The sequence below is a fragment of the Plectropomus leopardus genome, chromosome 13, assembly GCF_026936395.1.
Source record: "Plectropomus leopardus strain MGB_pleo_1.0 chromosome 13, ASM2693639v1, whole genome shotgun sequence".
Classification (NCBI taxonomy): domain Eukaryota; kingdom Metazoa; phylum Chordata; class Actinopteri; order Perciformes; family Serranidae; genus Plectropomus; species Plectropomus leopardus.
This window is the reverse complement of record NC_142188.1, coordinates 14,091,832-14,114,046: the sequence shown is the minus strand read 5'-3', so window position 1 is coordinate 14,114,046 and position 22,215 is coordinate 14,091,832. Positions and strand designations below refer to the sequence as shown.

At 38.3% G+C, this 22,215-nt stretch overlaps 1 protein-coding gene across 2 annotated transcripts in view; it reads left to right on the top strand.

Moving 5' to 3' along the window:
- sorcs3b (sortilin related VPS10 domain containing receptor 3b) overlaps positions 1-22,215 on the top strand; it is a 189,883-nt gene that overhangs the window by 130,513 nt on the left and 37,155 nt on the right. For both annotated transcript variants that reach the window (XM_088086090.1, XM_042501844.2), the window contains 16 exons: positions 2,153-2,252; positions 2,436-2,594; positions 3,439-3,512; positions 4,343-4,407; positions 5,047-5,165; positions 6,844-6,933; positions 8,062-8,241; positions 10,293-10,439; positions 11,329-11,431; positions 11,786-11,862; positions 11,969-12,060; positions 12,882-12,989; positions 14,284-14,401; positions 14,581-14,714; positions 15,287-15,400; positions 16,261-16,432. In XM_088086090.1, the coding sequence (XP_087942216.1) occupies positions 2,153-2,252; positions 2,436-2,594; positions 3,439-3,512; positions 4,343-4,407; positions 5,047-5,165; positions 6,844-6,933; positions 8,062-8,241; positions 10,293-10,439; positions 11,329-11,431; positions 11,786-11,862; positions 11,969-12,060; positions 12,882-12,989; positions 14,284-14,401; positions 14,581-14,714; positions 15,287-15,400; positions 16,261-16,432 (1,852 nt within the window). The remainder of the gene's footprint in view (positions 1-2,152; positions 2,253-2,435; positions 2,595-3,438; positions 3,513-4,342; positions 4,408-5,046; positions 5,166-6,843; positions 6,934-8,061; positions 8,242-10,292; positions 10,440-11,328; positions 11,432-11,785; positions 11,863-11,968; positions 12,061-12,881; positions 12,990-14,283; positions 14,402-14,580; positions 14,715-15,286; positions 15,401-16,260; positions 16,433-22,215) is intronic.

The following is a 22,215-nucleotide window of genomic DNA, read 5'->3' as shown; positions in this document are numbered from 1 at the left end:
TTCCTTCCTCACTGTCTTCAATGTGAAAACATCTTCCAGCATGAAAGGAGAGTAATGGCTCATCTACTGTAAGATAACAATGTGTTCATCACTCAGAATTGTCTTATGTTCAAGGACTACGCTCGTGCTGGGGTTTCAGTCCTTTTACTGAAAATTTCATATACTACGTAACCTTACATCACTGTTGACCAAAGCATACTTGAGGTTCATAAATTGATTTCCTTTCTTGCAGGCAGCGGCTAGTTTCATTACATGTCAATATTGCATGAAATTCAGCTTGCAAAGAGCTGCTTGACATGTGTGAAGGGAATATTTAGTCTGTATAATGTGTTTGTCAAGGCTACATTTTTGCTGAATGGTATTTAGATGCGAGTAGAAAATGTCTAATGAATATGTCAGCTTTTTTATCGCTGAAAGCTACAAGACTTATTTATATTTTTTCTTTCTGGTCATGACAAAAATGTGAGTACTCTGTGAATGCTTTTTCTTTTATTAGTTTCCTTTTAATGCAGTGGCAAAGAGGAGTTTTCACATTATCTCTTGTGCATTATACTTTAATAATTTATTTTCAAAATACAATATGCTAAAGTTACCCTTGAAAACAGATATGTTGACATTCAGTGTTGTTCATTGTGTGAATATTTGAGGCCTAATAAACCTGTTAAATGTTTTGCAGGGTTTTTTTTGCCACCAATTGTTGTACATTTAAATTGATAGTCATTGCAAATCTTTTTATATATATATTTTGATGCACAACTCATTTCCACCAAATTTCTATAAGCAGATATCTACACATGAATATAGATTAATAAAAAACAAAAACTAATATAGCTAAATATTGCTAAATCTTTGTCAGACTATAGCTGATGAGTTGCAAAATTGCATTTTGGCCAGTAAATTCTCACTCTCCACTCTAATTGTTTACCAGCTGTTCAAAAGTAATTGGTCAATACCACTCTGGCCACAAACAGAAACCAGAACACTTTTGATGCCATCTTGCTCATCACCTACAGATTCTACGAACACATGCACAATCTGTTTGTAAAGATTATTTAGCAGATAATTTGAAACTTTATGTTTAAACAATGTGGTAGTTTACGTGTGGTTGTGTTTAGGCAGAAAATCAACTTTGTTACGGTTAGGTAAAAATACATGTTTTGGGTTAAACCTGGTTTTGGTGCCACCATCACAGCTGGAAAAGGCGCAGATGCCCGGCAAAAACAGCAGTTTTTGTTGTTTGTTGATCTCAAACTAGGTTATTCAATCTACGATGATAAAGTCAGCTCATATACATATAATCAGAACTACGTCACTTTAGAAGTGTTCAAATGATATGTCTTAAACATGCATACAATGCCAACATCATCTTCTGGCGACTGGGCTTACAATGATGTTCAGGATATGCAAATAAGCTTGTGATGCAATCTTTAGGTACTTTCTATTGAAAGTCGTTGGAAATGCTGCAAAGAGAACACAGAATACAAACAAAATGGGTACAAATTGATCAAAACATTTCTCACCATGGTCAAAAACTCTGCAGGGTCCCTTCAACAGTTATCAGTTTAATCAGTCTGTTTTCACAGAACATTCTGTAAAATATATCTCTGCAACACTAACTGCCTACTTGAAAGCCCCGCTTTTTATTCAGCCGCCACCCTCTGCTGAAAAATGTTGGTTGAATAAAGAGCAGACTCTTCCATTAGTGAGTACATTTTTCCATGTTATTTTTCTCACCATTTGGTCCTTTTTTTTTTTCTTTTTTTTTTTTATAATTTTAGCACCTACAGTCGACAGCTATTGGAGTAATGACAGCACACTTCTTTAGTATGGCACATTTCTTGCAGGATTGCATCAAAGTGCTTTACAAGAGCAACAAAAACAAAATAACACATTAGCATGAAGCTAGTCTCTGCAAGTTGATTTTCTTTCCATAAAGCAAAAGGCTGCCTGAGAGGTAGAAAATCAATCTAAAAATGTATGGTATGCTTTGGAGATGCAGTCACGCGAAAGGATAACTGATTTGCAGTTAATGGGCTAAAACTTGCCAAACTCACTGGTATGGTGCTTTAAAATCTGTCTCAGGCAGGTTTCTAATGGATTTTTTCATCCAACATACAACATATTTTTTCTGTTTTGTTTTGATTTTGCCCAGATCCTCTGATTATGGAAGCACCTACACCAAACTCAACGACAAAGTGGGCTCAAGGACAGTTTTAAGTTACCTGTACGTCTGCCCGACCAACAAACAGAAGGTCAGCACTTCCCTGTTGCTTTTATCTCTCTGTCTGATCTCTCACAAGCTCAGTCCTGACATCAAATTACACTTTTTTTATATAAATTGCTGCCAAATGACTGTATCTCTGTCTCACTCTCTCTACCGCTCACTCTCTCCCTCTTCTAATGCCGTATCCCTCGTCTGGCCCTCTGTACTTTAGATAATGATGCTTAGCGACCCAGAGGTAGAGAGCGCTGTTCTCATCAGTTCAGATGAAGGGGCAAGCTTTGAGAAGTATCCCATTAACTTCAATATCCTGAGCCTGCTCTTCCACCCTGCACAGGAGAACTGGATACTGGCCTACAGTCATGACAGCAAGGTAGCTTCTGAGTGAATCCACAATGAAGATAATATGATGCTAAAACCTGTTTTTAAACTGTTCAGGGCCCAATGTTTTCTCTACACACAAAAAAAATACTGAAATTGTGGAATTCTCCTCTAAATGCAACCACAAATCATTAGCAAAAATATTTTGATTAGGATACTTAATTATGATTTTTCTTATGTCCCTTTTGAGGGATGAGAAATCTTTTTCCAATAGAAAATGTTTGTAAAATATGTGAAATCTATTTTTCATAGAATTTTAACATATCATTCACTAAAGTGATGCTTTAAAACACATTGCATCAACTTAATCAGATCAGTATTTCCCTTTTCAAACTTTATTTCCTCTGTTTATTTTCTGGTGACAATCAGATCCATTGGATATTTTTGAAAAAATCCTGAGGATGAAAATCTTTAATAGAATATTTTCACATATAGATGTTATATAACATCTCATGTTTACTTTAAATACAGTCTAAAAACAAACAATGTCTTTTGTTTAACATTATGATTTATACACTGAAACAATGTTAGGCGTTTGTTGTTGTAATGACATTCTGTAGTTGCATTTAGCCACTTGTTCGTAAACACTTTTTTGAGACACATAAAAGCAGCAAAGTCCGCAAGTGTATAAGTGAGAGCAAGATAAGTCTGTGCATTTTGTTGGAATCAGAAGACAGTAATCATAGATGTAGACATCCCAGAAGAGTTATGACTGTTTGGAATGGACAGGGGATCTGAACAGGTTAATCTTTTTAAAAATGAGATTCTGCTGTAGATTTGGTGATGGCTCTTAAAACTTTAAGTGTGATGAACACCGGCCTAATTTTATCTTTCAGCTGTACAGCTCAATGGACTTTGGAAGGAAGTGGCAGCTTGTCCATGACAACGTGATGCCAGGCCGGTTCTACTGGTACGATTACGTGGATCCTATTTTTGTACACTTGATTGATTGTAATTTGCATAATGATAGTGTTCATGACCCTGTGTTGCCAGGAGTATCCACTGACCTCTTGTCAAAAAACAATCCCCCCAACCGCCTCGCATGGCAGTCAAGCACAAAACTGATTACATCCACGTCACGTAGACCTGAAGGAATATTGTGCTTCTTTCTCCATAGCACAAACATGACATGCTGTTTTTGTTGTCGCTGTCATTTAGTAATCTCGACTGCTCGGGCACAAGGCGCTGAATATTGATGTGAGCCCGTTTATCCCTGTTTGTCATGGTATGTGTCAAACCCGAGAGTGGTTTTTAGCCGTGAAAGAAAGGACATTGGTTGGAGGACATCCTCTCCACATGCATGAACAGCGAGACGTTAGATAAATAAGAACGGCACAGCAGGTGGAGTGGCACCCGAAACAATGCATTATTTGTGCTCTTGAAGACCATTCCTTTGTGCACATTATGTCAGATAGTTATTTTTCAAAATGATGTTGCAGCCACCTAAGATTTTATAACAACACACATTTGCCATGGTGGATATTTCTGAGAATAGCTGATGTTTGTTTCCTGTGTTGATGCTTTGGCGAATTGAGATTAATTGCCGCTTGTGGTGCAGATTGTCCACTGACTGATTTACAGGAGATAAAAACATCTTTCTATGGGGATGTGAGTCCATCTACAGCTGTTATACCCGGTCTCCCCCTCCTTTTTTATCTCATTCTCATTTTCTTCCCCATCTCCACCTCCTTCTGCTCTTCCTCCTCCTCCTCTATCTTCTCCCTCTCACGCTCTTTCAAGGGCGGTAATGGGGCTGGACAGAGAATCAGATGTGGTCCACATCGAGACGCGCATCGCGAAAGGCCGTGAGTGCTGCACTTCAGTCCGCCGCAGTAGCAGGACCCACAGGACCCCCTTGCCTCTCATTTAGAGTGAGGTCAAGGGGAAGATGAGACCTGTTCTGCTGTTCAGATTGGTCTCTGAAGTCTAGTATAGCAGAATAGGTGTCTCCTGACAAAAACGGAGAGTTTTAGTGGGTTGATGGATGTTTTTTCTCTTTAATCTATCCCCTGTGTCCCATAGACAAACCTCAACTCCCCCCCTTCTAAACCGCATGGTATATTCTGTCAAACCAATTACAGGGGTTTCCTGCATTGGAACAGATACTCATATTCCTCCTGTGGTGAGAAAATCTGCTTCTGAATTAGCATACAAACTCCTCTAGTCTTACACAGAAACATCCTGAACTTTTTTTTGTAGCGTGACACACTGCAAGTACTGCATCAGTCTTGAATCTCTGCTAATTTGGATTGCAAAAGGGTCCTCAGTAGTTGTTAAATATTTTCATTATTTATGCAGTTAGCTTAAAGCTTCAGTTGTTTCAGAACTGTGAACCTAGAGTGCATATGCATATAGAAGAGCAGCTCCAGTGCATACAAAGTGCAGTTTAAAGGTGTAAATGGTTGTAATTTACTTCTGATTGATTTCCTTTCGCTTCTCTCCAGGCGCTCAGTACGTGAAATGCAGAGCACAGCGCTGCACAGAAGGCAGCAGACTGTACCCCTTTCTTGGACATGTTGACACCAACTCACTGGTTGTGCAGGATGAATACGTTTTCACACAGGTTTGCGTAGTAATACATTTCTTTTCTTCATCTTTTCTCACAAAGGCTTCAGTCTCTATCAGATTTTCTTTGTTTTTTATTATTTTTTTTTATTTTGGTGTCATGTTCATGCTTTTCCATCAAAACCCTCATAATGGCTTTCCCCCAACACACCTGTTCCCCACTTGCCTGATGTGTGTTTTGATTATGTTTTGTCTCGTTCATGTGAAGGCACGCTCAGTGTTTTGACTTTCCGCACAGACATACTCCATGCCCTGCAAAATGTGTTTGCTAGCTGAGATCTCATGGCTAAGGACCTGTGAATAGACAGGTGTCCTGATTACCATTCACTCTGACTTTGACTCCCAATTAGAGAGAGGCAGTCAGGGTCATTATTAGAAATTTAATTTTCACATGCCCTCCGCTGTCATTGATTTCCATCCCCAGCTAAGTAATTTTCTCTCTGCTGGTCAGCCTTGATGCATTTTGGTCATCCTTGTTAGACTCCAGCTAAGTTTCAAGAAAATAAAAATCAAATGACGGAGTGTTTGTAGTAAACCTCTCTGCTCTCTTCCATTTTGAATAAACGTTTGCTGTTGTTTTTTTTATTTCATTTATCCACAGATTTAATCTTTTGATATGATATGATGTTGCAGCAGCAATACTTTAGCGGTGACCCAGTTTCACTTTCAACACACTTAATCCACAGACTTGATTGGAATGGCTGCGATGTAAGAATGAAAATGTATGAAAAAAATATATCACAGCATGGTTCAGAAATGGTGATTCAATAAAATGCACCAAATTGCATTTAGCTGAGATGAGATTGACCGTCAAGGCGGAGGCAGACACGAGGAAGATGTCTGGTGAAAATAACTGGACACAGAGAGTGTCTGCGCGGCGCTGTGGTGGCACAGATGACTTTCTTGTGACTTTCATTGCTCGGGGCAGTTGGATTTAACTTGACAAAGAGTAATGAGGTTATCGATTGGGCTACAACGAAATAAGCAGTCTTCAACACCTCCAAAGTCTCTTGGGAGAGGAGGAACAGCCAAGTGCAACATCCTCAAAAATGTGGCTTGGGAAAATGCAGCTCATTGATTTTCGATAGATTATTCCATTAGAGCCCTAATGTAGTGTGTTGGGGGACAAACACCATCCTTCTAGTTGATTAGAAAATAAGCAATCAAGTAGTGTTGCCCTGCCTGTAAGTGGACAGGAAAGTGGTAGTGCATTAAGATCTTCAAGACGCACTGTAGATAAAGCCAAGACGATTTTCAGTGCCTCTTAGCTTCAGACTAATTGAGATAATGATAATAATTTCTGTTGTGCTTGTAATTTCAGTCTGCTTTCGACACTGTTGATAAAAAATGCTTGCAATTTTACTCAAGTCAGTCATGCAATGCAAATTAATACACCTCCTTCAGGAGATGTTTTAACTTCATGTCCTCATTTCACATTAGGGATGTGGCTCTGTCTCACAAAAAAACCCCCAAAAAAACTTGAATTCAATTTTGTTTTTGCATTTTCCGGACAGTCATGGTCCTCTCTGTGTAGGAAAAACTCATGGCATCAATCAAAATGCAAATAAAAGCTGACCTCAAACAGAGAAAAACAAGGTGTTGGGTGAAGCAACACTAAAATATGTATATGTGGTCTATTTATGGAATGACAAAGCTTCTTTGACTTCATTACAAAGGTAACCAAATCAGGACGAGCCAGCTACTTCGTCTCCTACATGAGAGAGTCCTTCAAGAGGATGAAGTTACCTAAATATTGTCTTCCAAAGGTAAGCAACAAAGACACCAAATAACTATGGCTGTCCTATCAGTTTTTGGACATCAAAGCTGCACTGACAAAAATGATTGCTTTTTTATTTTTTTTTAATATTAGTTTTCAGTTGATTCACCCAAAATAGTGTGACAATTAGCCACTTTGTTGAATGCAGATCACTTAGCTTAAAAAGCAGGGCTGTCATCAACTAAAGAAAACCTTGGTCAACTGAAGTTCTACTTACTTTTCAGCTAACTGATCTTTCAGTGGGGGAAAAAATCTGCATGTTATCTCTATAATACTAAAATAGCTAAACTAAATCTAATCTAAATCAGCCACAGTGCGCTCGGTGCACTCTACCTGTTAGAGGTTTCCACCAAAGTGTATCTTTTTCCTGATGTAGGACATTAACACTTGCCTTTAAGAGGGGGCGCAACAAATACCACAAAGACCAACCATCACAGAGGACAAATCGAGCTGAACAACAACGGCAGCTATCATTTTTAAATGGGGGGAAAAAAATGGTGTTGTGGACACACAGCCTCATCATAGTAACACCAACAGTTTCCCCACCAATTAGAATTTGGTTGGACAAGGTCAAGGTCAGATTTATTTATATAGTACATTTAAAAAAAAGGTTGACCAAAGACAAAAGCATAATGACCAACCAGTTTACCAGAACATTACCCCTTAAAAAAAGAATACTTTACAAGACAGCTAAGCTGTTACTTACAGTTTTCAGGTAATTTGCAAGCTCGCTGTAGACTTGTGATATGCCAGTTTCTTTGGGCACATCTGGAACTCAACTTTTTTGGGGATTGCCTTCACAAATTTTGAAACTATTGCAAATCTGTGAAATGTATGCATATTAAAATGAACAAAAAAAAAACCCAAAAAACGGAGCATTACAATTACCATGATCAGAGCATTTGGGTCAGCCCAAAAAATTACTGTCAAATAGTAACTGATTTATTATCATAAAAGTCAGAATGATTGTTTTCTGATTCGTAGAGATTGAATTGAATTGAAAATTGAAGAAATTTCACATTTTATTAAAAAAAAAAACTCAAGGTCTTTTTTGTTTGCTGGCTGTCATTGTCTCTTTCCATCTGTCTGTCTTGCTCTCACCGTTACCTCCCTGCAGGATATGCATATCATCAGCACAGATGAGAAACAGGTATTTGCTGCAGTCCAGGAGTGGAATCAGAACAACACTTACAGTCTGTACATCTCAGATTCCCCGGGGGTCTACTTTACCCTTTCATTAGAGAACCTGAGAACCAGCAGAGGACCTGCCGGTAACCTTCTGGTTGACTTTTATAAGGTACGTAGTTAGTCTTGTTCAAGGGCTGCGGCTGTCACTGCAACACTAATGCGCCTTTCAGTTATTTCACATAGCACTTGAAAACATTTGTCTGTGTACTAACCTTAGACTGTAGGGCAGCAACTACCAGTTATTTTCATTATCAGTTGATCTGGCTATTAGTTTCTTCATTAATTGATTAGTCATTTCGTCCTTTAAATGCTGAATCACACTTTCCAGGGCCCGAGGAGAAATATTCAAATTACTAATTTGTGTCTGATAAACAGTTTAAACAAAAATATAATTATTTTAAAGTGATGAAATAGCAGCAAATCCTCCTCATTTAAGAAGCTCAAACACAGTGGTGGAATATAACTAAGTAAATATACTCATAGTTTACCTAAGTACAATTTTGAGGTACCTTACTTGAGCCTTTCCATTTTATGCAACTATAATTTGACAAAATACAAGGTAAGTATTCTATTTTTTTACTCCACTGCATTTATTTCACAGTTGTAGTTCTTTTACTGACAGTACATATGTTTCTAAAACATAGTGTATAATTACAGATTAAACTACACTGCAATATATAAAACAGTGAAAATTGTCTCCAACACAACCAGCTCCTATAGCAACTCATATACCTGACTTTTCTGAGTTGTTGACCCAACTTGACAGGCGCTCATGTGAATTTTCTCAGTTTGGAGCTTATTTTTTCAATTTTTCTGACACCACATCAACAAAACAATGACACTGACAGACATATTTTTACTCTTAATACTTTCAGTACATTTTGCTGATAATACTCATAGTTTTACTTAATGAACATTTTGAAAGCAGGACTTCTATTTGTAACAGGGTATTTTTGCACTGTGGTAGTAGTTATTCTAGTGGCAGTCTCAAAGATTTCAGTCCTGGTTGATTTGGAAGCACCTGTAGTTAATGGTGGTAACAGCATATGCGGTTTAATACTTTAGGTCACAGAGTTCTGAGAGCAGGAAAAAAAAAAACTTTTGTCCTTTTCAACAAGAATTCAAGCAATAATTGGCCTTTTTGTTAGGGAACCTTGATGTGATTTTATGCTGCATGAGTCTGCAGACTGCAGGGCACATTGGAAGTGAAAGTTGGTTACCTGTAAGTCGGAGGTGTGCAGCCTGTCGACTGCTATTCATCTAACAGCTCACTGTGGCTGCTGCTGACTGTTCAATTACTCGCTGCTATATTTCAAACTGATCTGCTGTCAGAAAAGTTCAGAAAATGACCATTGTCTCATTTTATAACCAAATTATTCATGAAAATGTGTGATAATGGGTTAGGTATAACCCGTAAATAATAAGTATAGTAATACGTTTCGGATTTAAATGTACAAGTTGCTTGAAGACATGTTACAAATATTGCAATACTTAAATCAGTTGGCCAAAGGCTCAATCATCATTGTGTTAACTCATTCAGCAGTAGAAAATGACTAAACAGACTTGTATATGTACAAAAATCCTCAAGATTGTCACTTTAAGTAAAGGGTCTGATGTAGAAAAAACTTGTGCTCTTGTCAATCTTCATTTTGATGACTGATAAAATGAACTCAAGCCACATTTGATCTTACATGAATATATAGGTTTAATAACAACACAAATTGGATCTGAGAAACTCTTGGTACAGCATGTGCATGGACAAAGATATACCAAAAACTTTAAGTAACAGAACAATGATTTACAGTGATAAAGAATAATTTTCACGTCATACAGTCATTTCTAACATTGGAGTCTAAACATCTACAAGGTCTTGATCTTGCAGTATCTTAACCTTCAGACACACCGGACTTTAGGGTCCTCAACAATATCTAAACCAAGAACATGTGTGAATCATACATCTCCAAACGATTATTCATGATTACATTTACAGGCTTTCATATGTAATAATTGTCAACGTCAGTGTCTGAATACTCTCCCACCGCAGCTCAAATGATGAATTGATTAATTTTTCATTTGATCAGCTAATTGAAGTAAACCCTTTGAATATGATTGTTACATCCTGAAAGTATGTCAGATAGTGAGAGCTGTTTCTCTTTGTAGGTCGAGGGGATAAACGGCATGTATCTCGCCAACAAACTGCTGGATGGCCATGTCAAGACTTTCATCACATACAACAAGGGACAAACATGGGCGCTGCTGCCAGCTCCTGCCACTGATGTTGCTGGAAATGACCTTCGCTGCATTCTGGTGAGTTTGAGCCTTTGGGCAGAAGTGAATGAATGCTCTTATTCATGCGAAATGAAGCTTATGACACATATCATTCATCAAATGTTTCACCCTCATCAGCTGTGCTTTGGATGTTCTTTGATTCAGAGGATTGTTTACGTGGGGCGAGGCGCCAGTGTCGCCATCAGCCTCCTAAATGGCTGAGGAGATGCTCGGCTGGAATATTCTTATTATCAGTGTAAAGCACAGAGTGTCATCGCGTTTAGTTTCAGGGGTCCAGACTTTCCATTAACCTCTGTGATTTCAATTTACTACCTGTAGTCACACCAGACTAATGAATGTTAGATTACACTGAATTACATTATTCGGCCATGTTGTTATTCAGCATGTGCAATAGTCCTCTAATCTAGTCAGTATGTGTTTTAGAGTCTGTTTGAAGAAATGTTCATTGTTAAGTTAATAGCAGGTTACTGTATTTCTTTGTCATACAGATGACCATTATGCTCTTCTCTGTTTCCTGACCCCCCTCCAACCTCTGCTGTTTGAAAAGCTGTATTGATGTTTTTCAGCACGCTTTAGTCTGAGAGATGAGTGAAGATGATTTGAATCAATTTTGCCAGTTTTATCAGTGCATCTTGGGGAATTTTAATTACATGCCTTGTTTGCTTTAGAGTGAAACAATTCAAATGCCCTCCGTGTCCTCTCAGCCATTTTCTGTCTTTTATTTTCCAGGCAGAGGAGATGAGAGGAATCTTTGTTTTATAAATGGTATCTGAGAATGTTAGCACTTTCCTCTCAACAGGAAGCATGGTTTGAAGGCAAAGCTAATTATAATTGCTTCCGCCAAAGATCTGTCTGATACATATTGTCTCAACCTGTGCTCCATTAGAATCCATTTTATTGTTGACAGCCATTTTGTTCGCTGCATCTTCATCTGGAGATGTCGGAGAATCCCTACACGTCCGGGCCCATCACCAGCAAGAAGTCGGTGCCAGGAATCATTGTGGCTACAGGTAGAGTTACCTAAAGGGAGTGCATTTGATTTATAGATTAAACTGATCAGATTAGACCAGAAAGATCCCCACTTTCTCAGATAAATGCATTTGAGCAGCAACAAAAACACACAAAACGAATCACACGATGCCCTCTTTCTGTCATTGAAATCAGATAGTGGAACTTCAACTCCTAAATCTCATATTTTTGGAGATGATTAGGTTGCAGTAAGTCATAAATGTGTCCTCCAATGGAAAATGAGGACATGCACAAACTTAACGATTATATCAGGTGATTGTGCATATAGGAGTGCTGTGCGAGTCTTTGCTATGTAAATAGACACTGAGGGAAATTATTCATGTTTTTGTACTCAGGGAATATCGGAACAGAGTTGTCCTCCACCAACCTTGGGATGTTTATAACATCTGATGCAGGAAATAGCTGGAGACAGGTGGGTCCACGCTGCATGCGTTCACCTTAAACAGATTATGTGTTCATATTGAAAGAGTGCTGTCATCATGAGTTGAGCAAATGTTTTTCAATGTGCACCGCTACAGATTTTTGATGAAGAGCACAACGTTTGGTTTCTTGACAATGGAGGGGCTTTGCTGGCAGTGTTGCACGCAGCTACGCCTATTCGCCACTTATGGTAGGTGTAGCTTCTGTTCAACAAAGCCTGACATCATAATTAGTGTAGGTAGAAACTGTAGGTGTTGCATTCATGGTGGGAAATTACCTGGACATAATTTCGGGGGGTTTTTTTCCGAAGTTTGATGCAGTGTATGATTACATTTAATGTTTTGAAATGTTGATGGGGACATGATTATTGTATCGGCACTGCGGCTTCAGAACTGTCAGAATCATTTCCAACAGCAGAGAGTCGGTTGCAGCTTTGTACTCTTGGTTGGATCTGATGGTTTGAGTGCTTTTATGTAAATGAAAAGTGGAGCAGGGTGGAAATATGAGACTGAGAATGCCCTCATAAGTCCCTCGTATTGTGGGCGCTTTGTAACACTATCTACTTTGATGTCCCTGCACATTACAGCCCTGTCAAGAGTGATTAAGCTCTAGGAAAGGTGATTTGAAACCCCCCAAATCTATTTCTAATGTTACAACCAGAGTCATATCTCTCTTCTCTGTTGTTTTGTCACCTTCAAAAAATTTCCCTGGGCCGAGGAACATTTGTTCTTTTGCTCAGCGCGGTGTCGAGATAGTTTTTCACGTTGAGGAGAATCTGAGGGGCCTCATTTTTCAACTGTGGCAAAAGCTAAATCACCTGAAATCTTTTGTCATATTTCTTTGTGCCTTGTTTTTCGCTTTTTGCTAACCTCTGTGCTTGTGATGTTTTATGTTATATGCATAGAGAAAGTAATATATTTTGCAGCTGCAGAGAGATTAACATGGATGGATGGACAGAGAGACAGATGTTCATGCGTTGACAGCTGTTTGTTTGTTTTTTTTTTCCTGAAGGATCAGTCTAGACGAAGGAAAAAAATGGGACCGTCACAGTTTCTCCTTGGCACCGCTGTATGTGGATGGAGTTTTAATGGAGCCCGAATCTGACAATCACATTATCACGTAAGCAGAGACACACAGAAGCATTGCAGCAGGGAAAAAATATTATCAGACTTGAAAATATTGGCGCCCTTTGAAATTTTTCATAGGGGTGGCCAGATGAGGCTACTGAAAATCATGAACTGAAACTCATCTCAACTTTAGAAGAGACTTGCGGGTACATAGAACCCCTTTTCATATACATATCTCAAGATGAGAGGTCAAGGGACTCCTTTGAAAACAGTCATGCCAGTTGTCCTCTCACTCAAAATTTGGACTGTATTTAGCCCTCTTTCCAGCAAGCTTTGCTGACATGGTTGTTACCTTTGGATACCATAGCTTATCTTATTTCATAAGATGGTACTACCTATATATCTTCACACTAGCGTGTGGTGCACCATTGCCTCTTAGGGCCCTGACACACCAAGCAGATGGTCAGCCCGTTGGTCAAGGTCAAGCCATCGGTGAGCATCTGGCACCCTAGTTTTTGCAGTGTATCCAACGCCATTGGCATTAGTCAGTGAGTTGACCTTTTTTCGGCCAATTTAGCATTGTTGAATCGGCATCAGAGATGACGAAGCCCATCGGGGAATGAAATCACTCTGAAGTGAGGAAAGCAAACAAATGGTTTAAGTCAGGAAGGTGTGAGATCGAAAAACAAGCTTGTTATATTAAACTTTTTTTTAGCCATTGAGCTCTTTCGCAGCAACTGTTTGTAATTGTTTGTGTTTTTGTTCACTAATGCATGGTATCAATTGTTCTTTCAACATCAGGTTGTGTTCCTAATGTGCTAACCGGTCTAAGTAGCGCATTGCATAAATTGTCCTGTTGACCCTTGATTTCTCTTTTATTCAAAGAGGAATACAGACTATCACTGCCTGCTGGCATGGAGAGTTTTTTTCCCTTCCCACAGACGCACGACGTACATACTAGTTGGCCCTTGGTTGCAGTCTTTGCGGTGTGTTCAAGTGCAACTTTTGGCTGAGACCAAGGCAATGCAACAGTTGGCCTTCACTAGTTCTTTGATGCTGGTTTAGTGTGTCTGGGCCTTTAAAGGCAGTAATGTTGCCCTCCAATTATTTTTACCAGTGGGAGGCCAGCAATTGCATCAGGGTAGACATGCCCCTTTCCTGGCCGCGCCATTATGGAAGAATTAGTTCATATGTGGATGTAAACAAAAGAATGTCCACCTGATGTTTGTCGTTTCAGTATAAATGTCTGACTTCAGATTTTGAGGTGCTGTTGTTGTACCACCACAACTGAAGCTTATATATTTGTATCTCATCTGAAATATGCATTTTGTTTAATCATTCTACAGTTTCTTTGGACACTTTAGTCATCGGTCAGAGTGGCAGCTGATCAAGATCGACTACAAGGGCCTCTTTAGCAGGAGATGCATGGATGGAGATTACCAGACGTGGCACCTGCACAACAAGGTAACAGGAATAAACTTTATTGACTTATTGTCAGCTTTAAAAGATGCATGTTTGTCCATCGTCTGTAAACACAGAACACTCGCTTAGCACAAGCAAAAATCTTTACTTTTCTCTCTCATTTCTTACCAGTTTCTTTCAGTCTTGCAAAAACCTAGATAATCTCTTTCTGTGTTTGATAGGGAGAGCTGTGTGTGATGGGTGAGAAGCAGATCTATATGAAGCGCAGGCCAGGCAACCGTTGCATGCTGGCCCAGGACTATTCGAGGATCTATTCCTCAGAGCCATGCCTCTGCACAGCCTATGATTTTGAATGGTAATGACTTCTTCTCTCAGCTCTCCCAACTGGGACCATACAGTAACTGAGACTTTTATCCTCAGTGATCCTTAATTTCTCTCATTACATGTTTACCAAACAGCCCCTCTCCTTTGAGCATCTAATTCACTTGTACTTAATTATGGCTGCTTGTAGACACTTGTAATCAAAAACAGAAGTATCAGTTTGCAGAACTTCATATGCCTTAATATCCATCTTATATTGCACATTTACTGGTGAACCAATATGACTGCATTCATCGAATCTAATTATAGTTTTGAAATTGTAGATGGGAGTTAGGAACTTTTCATCGTGCTACTGCAATTTGCATAATGTCAAGTGACTTATTAGAATTCAATTAATAATGAATCACTAAATTAATTTTAAATATCTTTTATCCATCTGTCTAAAATTCTGTTTGATCCTGCTTGTCTGACAATCATGTCTCTAGTTATGGTCTTAAAATATGCCACGAAGCGCCAACTGCAAAGCATTTGGCCCGCTAAAAAAGCTTGTAGATTATTTGAGTAGCACTGTTTATCATTTCATGAAATGTTGTGCTTTTTTGGCAGTGATTATGGGTGGGAACGCCAGACGGACGGGAAGTGCTCCCCTGCTTTTTGGTTTAATCCAAACGGTGCGGCTAAAAGCTGCAGCACCAGCCAAAGCTTTCTTAACAGCACAGGGTAAGTGGCTCCCAATGTTCAGTCCATCACAAAACAATATTATTTCATTCCAGCTTGTTTTTCATGTCATCTTGAAAACAAAACAGGAAATAATGGCTCACTTCCTCAATGGTTCAGGAAAAAAATGCCTCTGAGTAGACCCAAAAAAAGAAACCTGACTCTGTCCCAATTCCATAATACATAATGATGCTAAGCTGTTTTTGAGTGTGACGCGTGTTCACACTCAAAAGTGACAAAATTAAGAGTACTCAAAGAGGCCAGTATGCACGCAACTGTGAATCTGTGTGCTGCTGATGGACACTTTTGTCCGATATGAAATGCAGAATTGAAAATGAGGAGTTGCTCATAGTAGGCATTAAAATAAATTTATTAATGCGAATTGTGGGATGGGGATGTGTGGACAGTTAAATCATTCCACAACCAGAAACCATGGATTACCAGAACTATCTGGAAACATTGACTATTATAAAGCAAGCAGCAGCAAACAATGTAAAAAGACACAAAAAAGGACTGAAATACAGTGCACAAATTAAAGGAGCTGATGAGAAGACATTTTACTAGAGTTGTATAATTTCCTGTGACCAATAAATGATTGATTGACTGACTGAAATGCTGGGTGGTGGTGAAACAGCTCCAGAAACATGCAAAAAGGGGGGAAAAGTTACATTTTTGGAAAAACATCTTGTTTCCCTATGTGAAGTTTAATCCATAGTAGTATATCAACATTGCAGTATGAGATCTTCATTTTTTGTTAATGCAAAGCACTGGAATACATGTATGTATGTATGTATGTATGTATGTATGAAGTTTTTATGACAAAACTTTTTTTTTTTTTTTTTTTTTTACTTTGTGCTTCAAAGGTATCGTAAAGTTTTGTCCAATAACTGTAAGGAGGGAGGGAGGAACGTGTACTCGCCTAGGAGACAGGCTTGTCGTCCTAGACCACCACGAGGGCTCCGGCTGTCCACCAGTCAAGGAGAGCTCAGTGCCGCTGTCGGAAGCAACGTCACTTTCATGATCTACCTTGATGATGTGAGTTGTATTGCCTCAAAGTCACTGCAGGGTTAGTAGTAGCTGTAGTTTTAGTATCTTTTTAGAAGGGTAAATAAAAAAAGTATGAGCAAGACTAGTTTGGGTGTGAGCTAATGGCTCACCAAAGCCATACCATAGAAAAATATTTTTATGACAGTTTTTAATGGCATACTACATAGGGCTGGGTAAAAAAATCGTTTCATCAATGCATTGCAGTATTTTTTCTCCCAATTCAATATTGATTCAAAAAATCCTGAAATCATTTATTTCCGTTGTAATGACGCCCTGCTCCTGTGGGGGCAGTGTGAACACTGCAGTAGTGTGATTAACATTGTATTATTCTAGTGCACTAGTACAGAGGCCCCGATTGACCTGACCCCTAAACAGCATCTGCTGTTTATTTATCAAAATTGCGACCGTGGCGGGTAGCAGCGGTATGTTAAAGTCAGCGCCAACAACATTAAAAGCCGACATCAGAATACATTTTGGATTCAGGTGTAAAACTGGAACAAAGGAAGTCAACAGAAGTCATGTCATATGCAAGCTGTTTGAGTCAGTGTTGAAATACTGCAACAATACGATGAATCTATGCAACCATTTGAGCCGACATCATGCAGATGTTTTGCTACCCGTTACAAACACTAAAGCCATGGATAACAAACAAATGCAAGAAGACAAATCCTTGCAAACTGCGGTCAAGCTCTGCATGCACAAAAAATAACTGAGTCTGTGGCGATCTTCATCTGTAAGGACCTGCGCCCCTACAGTGTCTTGGAAAACGTGGGTTTTAAGAAGTTGGTACACACACTGGAACCACGATACGCCATACCAACAAGAAAACACTTAACAAAAGTTGCCACTCAGAAGCTGTACACGGAGGTGAGAGAAGCTGTCGTCAAGTCAATGAAAGCAATAAATGAATGGGAGTTCAAGGAGAAAGAACCGGCCATCGTCACTGACAATGCTGCCAACATGCTTCGTGCTGTAAGTCTGTTGGATTTTTTGCATGTTGGCTGCTTTGCACATACTCTCAATTTGGCCACGCCAGCTGCACTTAAAATTCCCGCCATCGCAAGCCTTCTAGGCAGAGTTAGGCGCATCTCCGGTTTCTTTCACCAAAGCACGTCCGCCAGTCATGTGCTGAAGAAGAAACAAAAGCTGCTGGACCTCCCACAGCACAAATTATTGACTGATGTAGTGACGCATTGGATCAGCCTACAGGAAATGGAGGGACGATTCCTGGAGCAGCAGCCAGCTGTTGCAGCTGCACTACTTGCCCTCGAAGTACAAAAAACTGAGAAAGAACTGTGCACTCTGACAGAGGCAGAGATCACAGCAGCAGAGGATATTGTGTAGGCTCTGAGGCCAGTGAAGACAGCCATTCTAGGGACGTCTCAGGAAGGCACGCCAACTCTGTCGGTCATAGCGCTCCTCCAAGCAAGACTCATGCAGGAGATGCTGCCTGCCCTCAATGACTATGATGGTGAGGGAGGTGATGTCTGCTGTGTGCAATGACCTCCAGTCAAGGTATGTACACACATTGTTCTACATCAAATAGTAATGTTAAAGGCATGTTTTCTCATGTATTTTTTAAAAACATTTTTTACTGTATACTATTAAGTCAGCTATATGTAGTAAAATAAATTTACAAATAATGTATGTAATTTTATATAAGAATTTCATGATCTGGAAAAAAATGTTATTTTGATGTAAATGAATTCATTTTTAAATATGTGGACCTGAAGGGCAAACTCTATGTAGCCTCAGCTGATGAAGCCCAGAACTGATGAAAATTATTTAAGTCCAATTACATAGAGAATAAAGTTATTGACTGTGTGCACACACATAGAATATTTTGTTGTGTTGTCTTAGTGAATATTACTTTTATATTATAAAACTATGTTTTAGTAATGTGATGCATTTACTTTTTTTCAGCAGAGTGGACAATTAAATGCAGCAGACCATGAGGCTGCTGAAGAACTGGAGCAGCAGGAAGAACAAGAAGATTATCCTGTCCCTCCATCAAAGAAACCAAGAGACTCTTGTGCTCTAGCTGATCTTCTTGGCAAAACATATACTCAACACAAATGACAAGGCATTAATCGAGGTGACAAGGTACGAAGAGGTAAAACCAGTGCCACTCTCCATCAATCCACTCAGCTGGTGGAAAGAGCATGAGGGGGAATACACCCTTTTGTCTCACCAAGCTAAACAGTACCTCTGTATCTCCTCAACAGCTGGTGATATTGTCACTGCTCAGAGAATTGCACTAAAGCCACGTAGACTAGCTGTTTTTCATACACAAAAATCTACATGTGCATGTCTTGTATCCAACTATAAATGGAGGGCTTGGTTCAGATATTCATTCACTGTTCAATGAGTGATATAAAGACAAGGTTTGTATTTGTGTTCATGATACGTTAAAGGTCTCACTGATCTGTTATTATGTCCAGCAGTCCTATTTGAGTTACTGTGTTGACCAAAACTAAGGTACTCTCTATGCCTAACTATAGTTGCACTTTTTTCAAAAATAAGCACAGTGTGTGCTTCTGTTTACATTTTGACTCAAAGAAAAGATTTGTATTTAAGTGCTCATGCACTTAATTTTTTTTCCATTAAATTACAGCACCGTTATGTTTGTTACTTTTATTGCTGCAGGTTCAGCCCCAGCAAAAATGTGCACTTGCTACTTTAAATGTTATTCTTTGTTAAATAAAGAATAATGTAATAGAAAATATGTGTTGGTGTCAGTTTGTTGTAAACCAATACAAATAATACACACCTTATTTAACAAATAACAAAAGGTTTTTTAATAAATTATCTGGGTATTTCTGATATCTACGCACATTATTGAATCGATATTGAAGAAATGGGATCAATATAGAATCAAACTGAATAGAATCAAATCTTGATCCAAAGAATCAAAATTGAATTGAATTATGAGGTTCTTGACAATACCCAGCACTAATATCATATTTTGACTTTTTTTGTAGTATTGTTATGGCTTTTTATTTTTGATGACATTTGATACAATGACCTCCGCATGGCATTTTTAATAACATACGATACTGTTTAAATGAAAAATTTTTATGACATTTTTTCAACATTTTGTACCTTTACTTCTTTGTGATATTGTTGATGACATTCTGTACTATGACCTTTGTATGCTATTTTTGACAACATACTATGCTATGACTTTTATGCACAATTTTGTATGACATATATTATGTATTATGTTGTGACTTTTTAATGCTACTTTGGTCCACAAACTATACTTATGTCTTTTTGCAGTATTTTAGATAGCATATGATACTATGACTTTCGTATGCCTTTTCTGTTGAAATTCTATCCTATGACTTTTTATACTATTTTGGCAGACATACTGTAGTCAAACTTTTTTTTTACACTTTTTTTGCACAACATACTCTCAGTTTATTATGCTGTTTACATTTTTATGCCATTTGGGACGATGAACTATACTAAGACCTTTTCTGCTGTTTTGGTCGACATTCCATTTTATGATATTTTTTTTGCCATTTTAGACAAACTATTGATAACTTGTTCATGCTTTTTTGGTTGAAATCCTGTACTATGACTTTTTTAAGCTTCTTTAGTGCTTATACTGTACAATGACTTTTTCTGCTATTTAATTCGATATTATGACCTTTTTTCTGCTATTTGGGACAATGTACTGTAATATGAGATTTTATGCTATTTGGGCTACAATTATTTTCTATGACTTTTATGCCATTTTGGACAACATACGTACTGACTTTTTTTATGATATTTTGGATGACATACTATTCTATGACAATTTTATGCAATTTTGGATGAATTGCAGTATGACCACTTTTTAATGCTATTTTTTACTACATTTTTTACTGTGACTTTTTTGGACGACATACTGTAATATGACTTTTTTTTATGTGATTTTGAACGACATACTACACTGTGACATTTTTTTGCCATTTTGGGCAACATGTTATACTATGACTTTTCTAAGCCATTTTGGACGACATACTATGGTGTGACGATTTTATGTGATTTTGAACGGCATGCCATATTCCGTCAACATACCAAAGAATTACTTTTTGGTGATATTTTGCTCAACATACTATAGTATGACTTTGTGATGATATTTTGCACAATACACTTTAGTATTATAACCTATGTAGAAAGTCTAGGAACCAAGGGAAGCAACACAGCATCATAGTGGTAAAATGGGCAGGAAAGCAGATATTTATTGTTTAATTGATGAAGTGGCAACAGGCAGCACAGTGTAACGGCAACAAAAGGAGAGGGTGGCAGGTGCCGGCAAATCATAGAAACATTTAAAACAGAAATGTATGCCTACTCGTCCCCTACCCACAGCTTGCTATGCCTTAACATTGGCAAAAAGTAAGAAAAGGGAATGAAAGCAACCGCCCATATGGCTGAGGCTGATGTTTTAAACAGTCACTATGGAGTGGTGTGAGTTAAAATGAAATAAACAGCAAGCAAAGTCACACAGGTGGCAAATGACAGAGCACATAAGCGGACTGTTCGTGTCAAATCACAGCCATGCTCTGGCCAAATCACAGAACACTTTTATTATGTCCTGAAACATCACGATTGGAAAGGGTGGTGAATGAGAGAGAAGGAGAGCCAGTTGGTGGCACCTGATTGGCCACTGGTCATTTTTCCACATGCCAAATGATGTTATTTTCTAGCTTTTTTGCAACTTTGGGATGTCTTGGCAGGGTATATTATGTGGTTTGATGCGGTTTTCTGCTGTTTTTGGGGCATGTCATATTTTGACCTTTTTGCCCTACTATAGCTTTGCACTTTCAGTCATTTTTTTCGACATACCAAATTATGTTATTTATTTTTTATTTTTGCAACCTGTTTTTGGGATGTCATATTTGACATTTTTGCCATACTATAGCCTTACCTTTTCTGTCATTTTTTTCACATGCCAAATTATGTTATTTTTTGCCTTTTTTTGCAACTTTCTTTGCTATGGCGTGTCTCTACAGGCTATTTTATGTGGTTTGATGTGGTTTTCAGCAGTTTTTGGGACATGTCCTATTTTGACATTTTTGCCATACTATAGCCTTGCCTTTTTGGTCATTTTTTTCACATGCCAAATTATCTTATTTTTTGGATTTTTTTTGCATCTTTCTTTGCTATGGCATGTCTCTACAGGTTATTTGGTGTGGTTTAATGTGGTTTTCAACAGTTTTTGGGACAAGTCTTAATTTTACAATTTTGCCATACTATAGCCTTGCCTTTCTGGTCATTTTTTTCACATGCTAAATTATGTTATTTTTTGACTTTTTTGCAGTTTTCTTTGCTATGGTGTGTCTCTAAAGGCCATTTGGTGTGGTTTAATGTGGTTTTCAGCAGTTTTTGGGACATGTCATACTTGACATTTTTGCCATACTATAGCCTTACGTTTTCTGTCATTTTTTTCACATGCCAAATTATGTTATTTTTTGCCTTTTTTTGCAACTTTCTTTGCTATGCCGTGTCTCTACAGGCTATTTTATGTGGTTTGATGTGGTTTTCAGCAGTTTTTGGGACATGTCATATTTTGACATTTTTGCCATACTATAGCCTTGCCTTTTCGGTCATTTTGTTCACATGCCAAACTATGTTATTTTTTGGCTTTTTTTGCAACTTTCTTTGCTATGGTGTGTCTATAAACGCTATTTTATGTGGTTTGATGTGGTTTTCAGCCGTTTTTGGGACATGTCAGATTTTGACATTTTTGCCATACTATAGCCTTGCCTTTTCGGTAATTT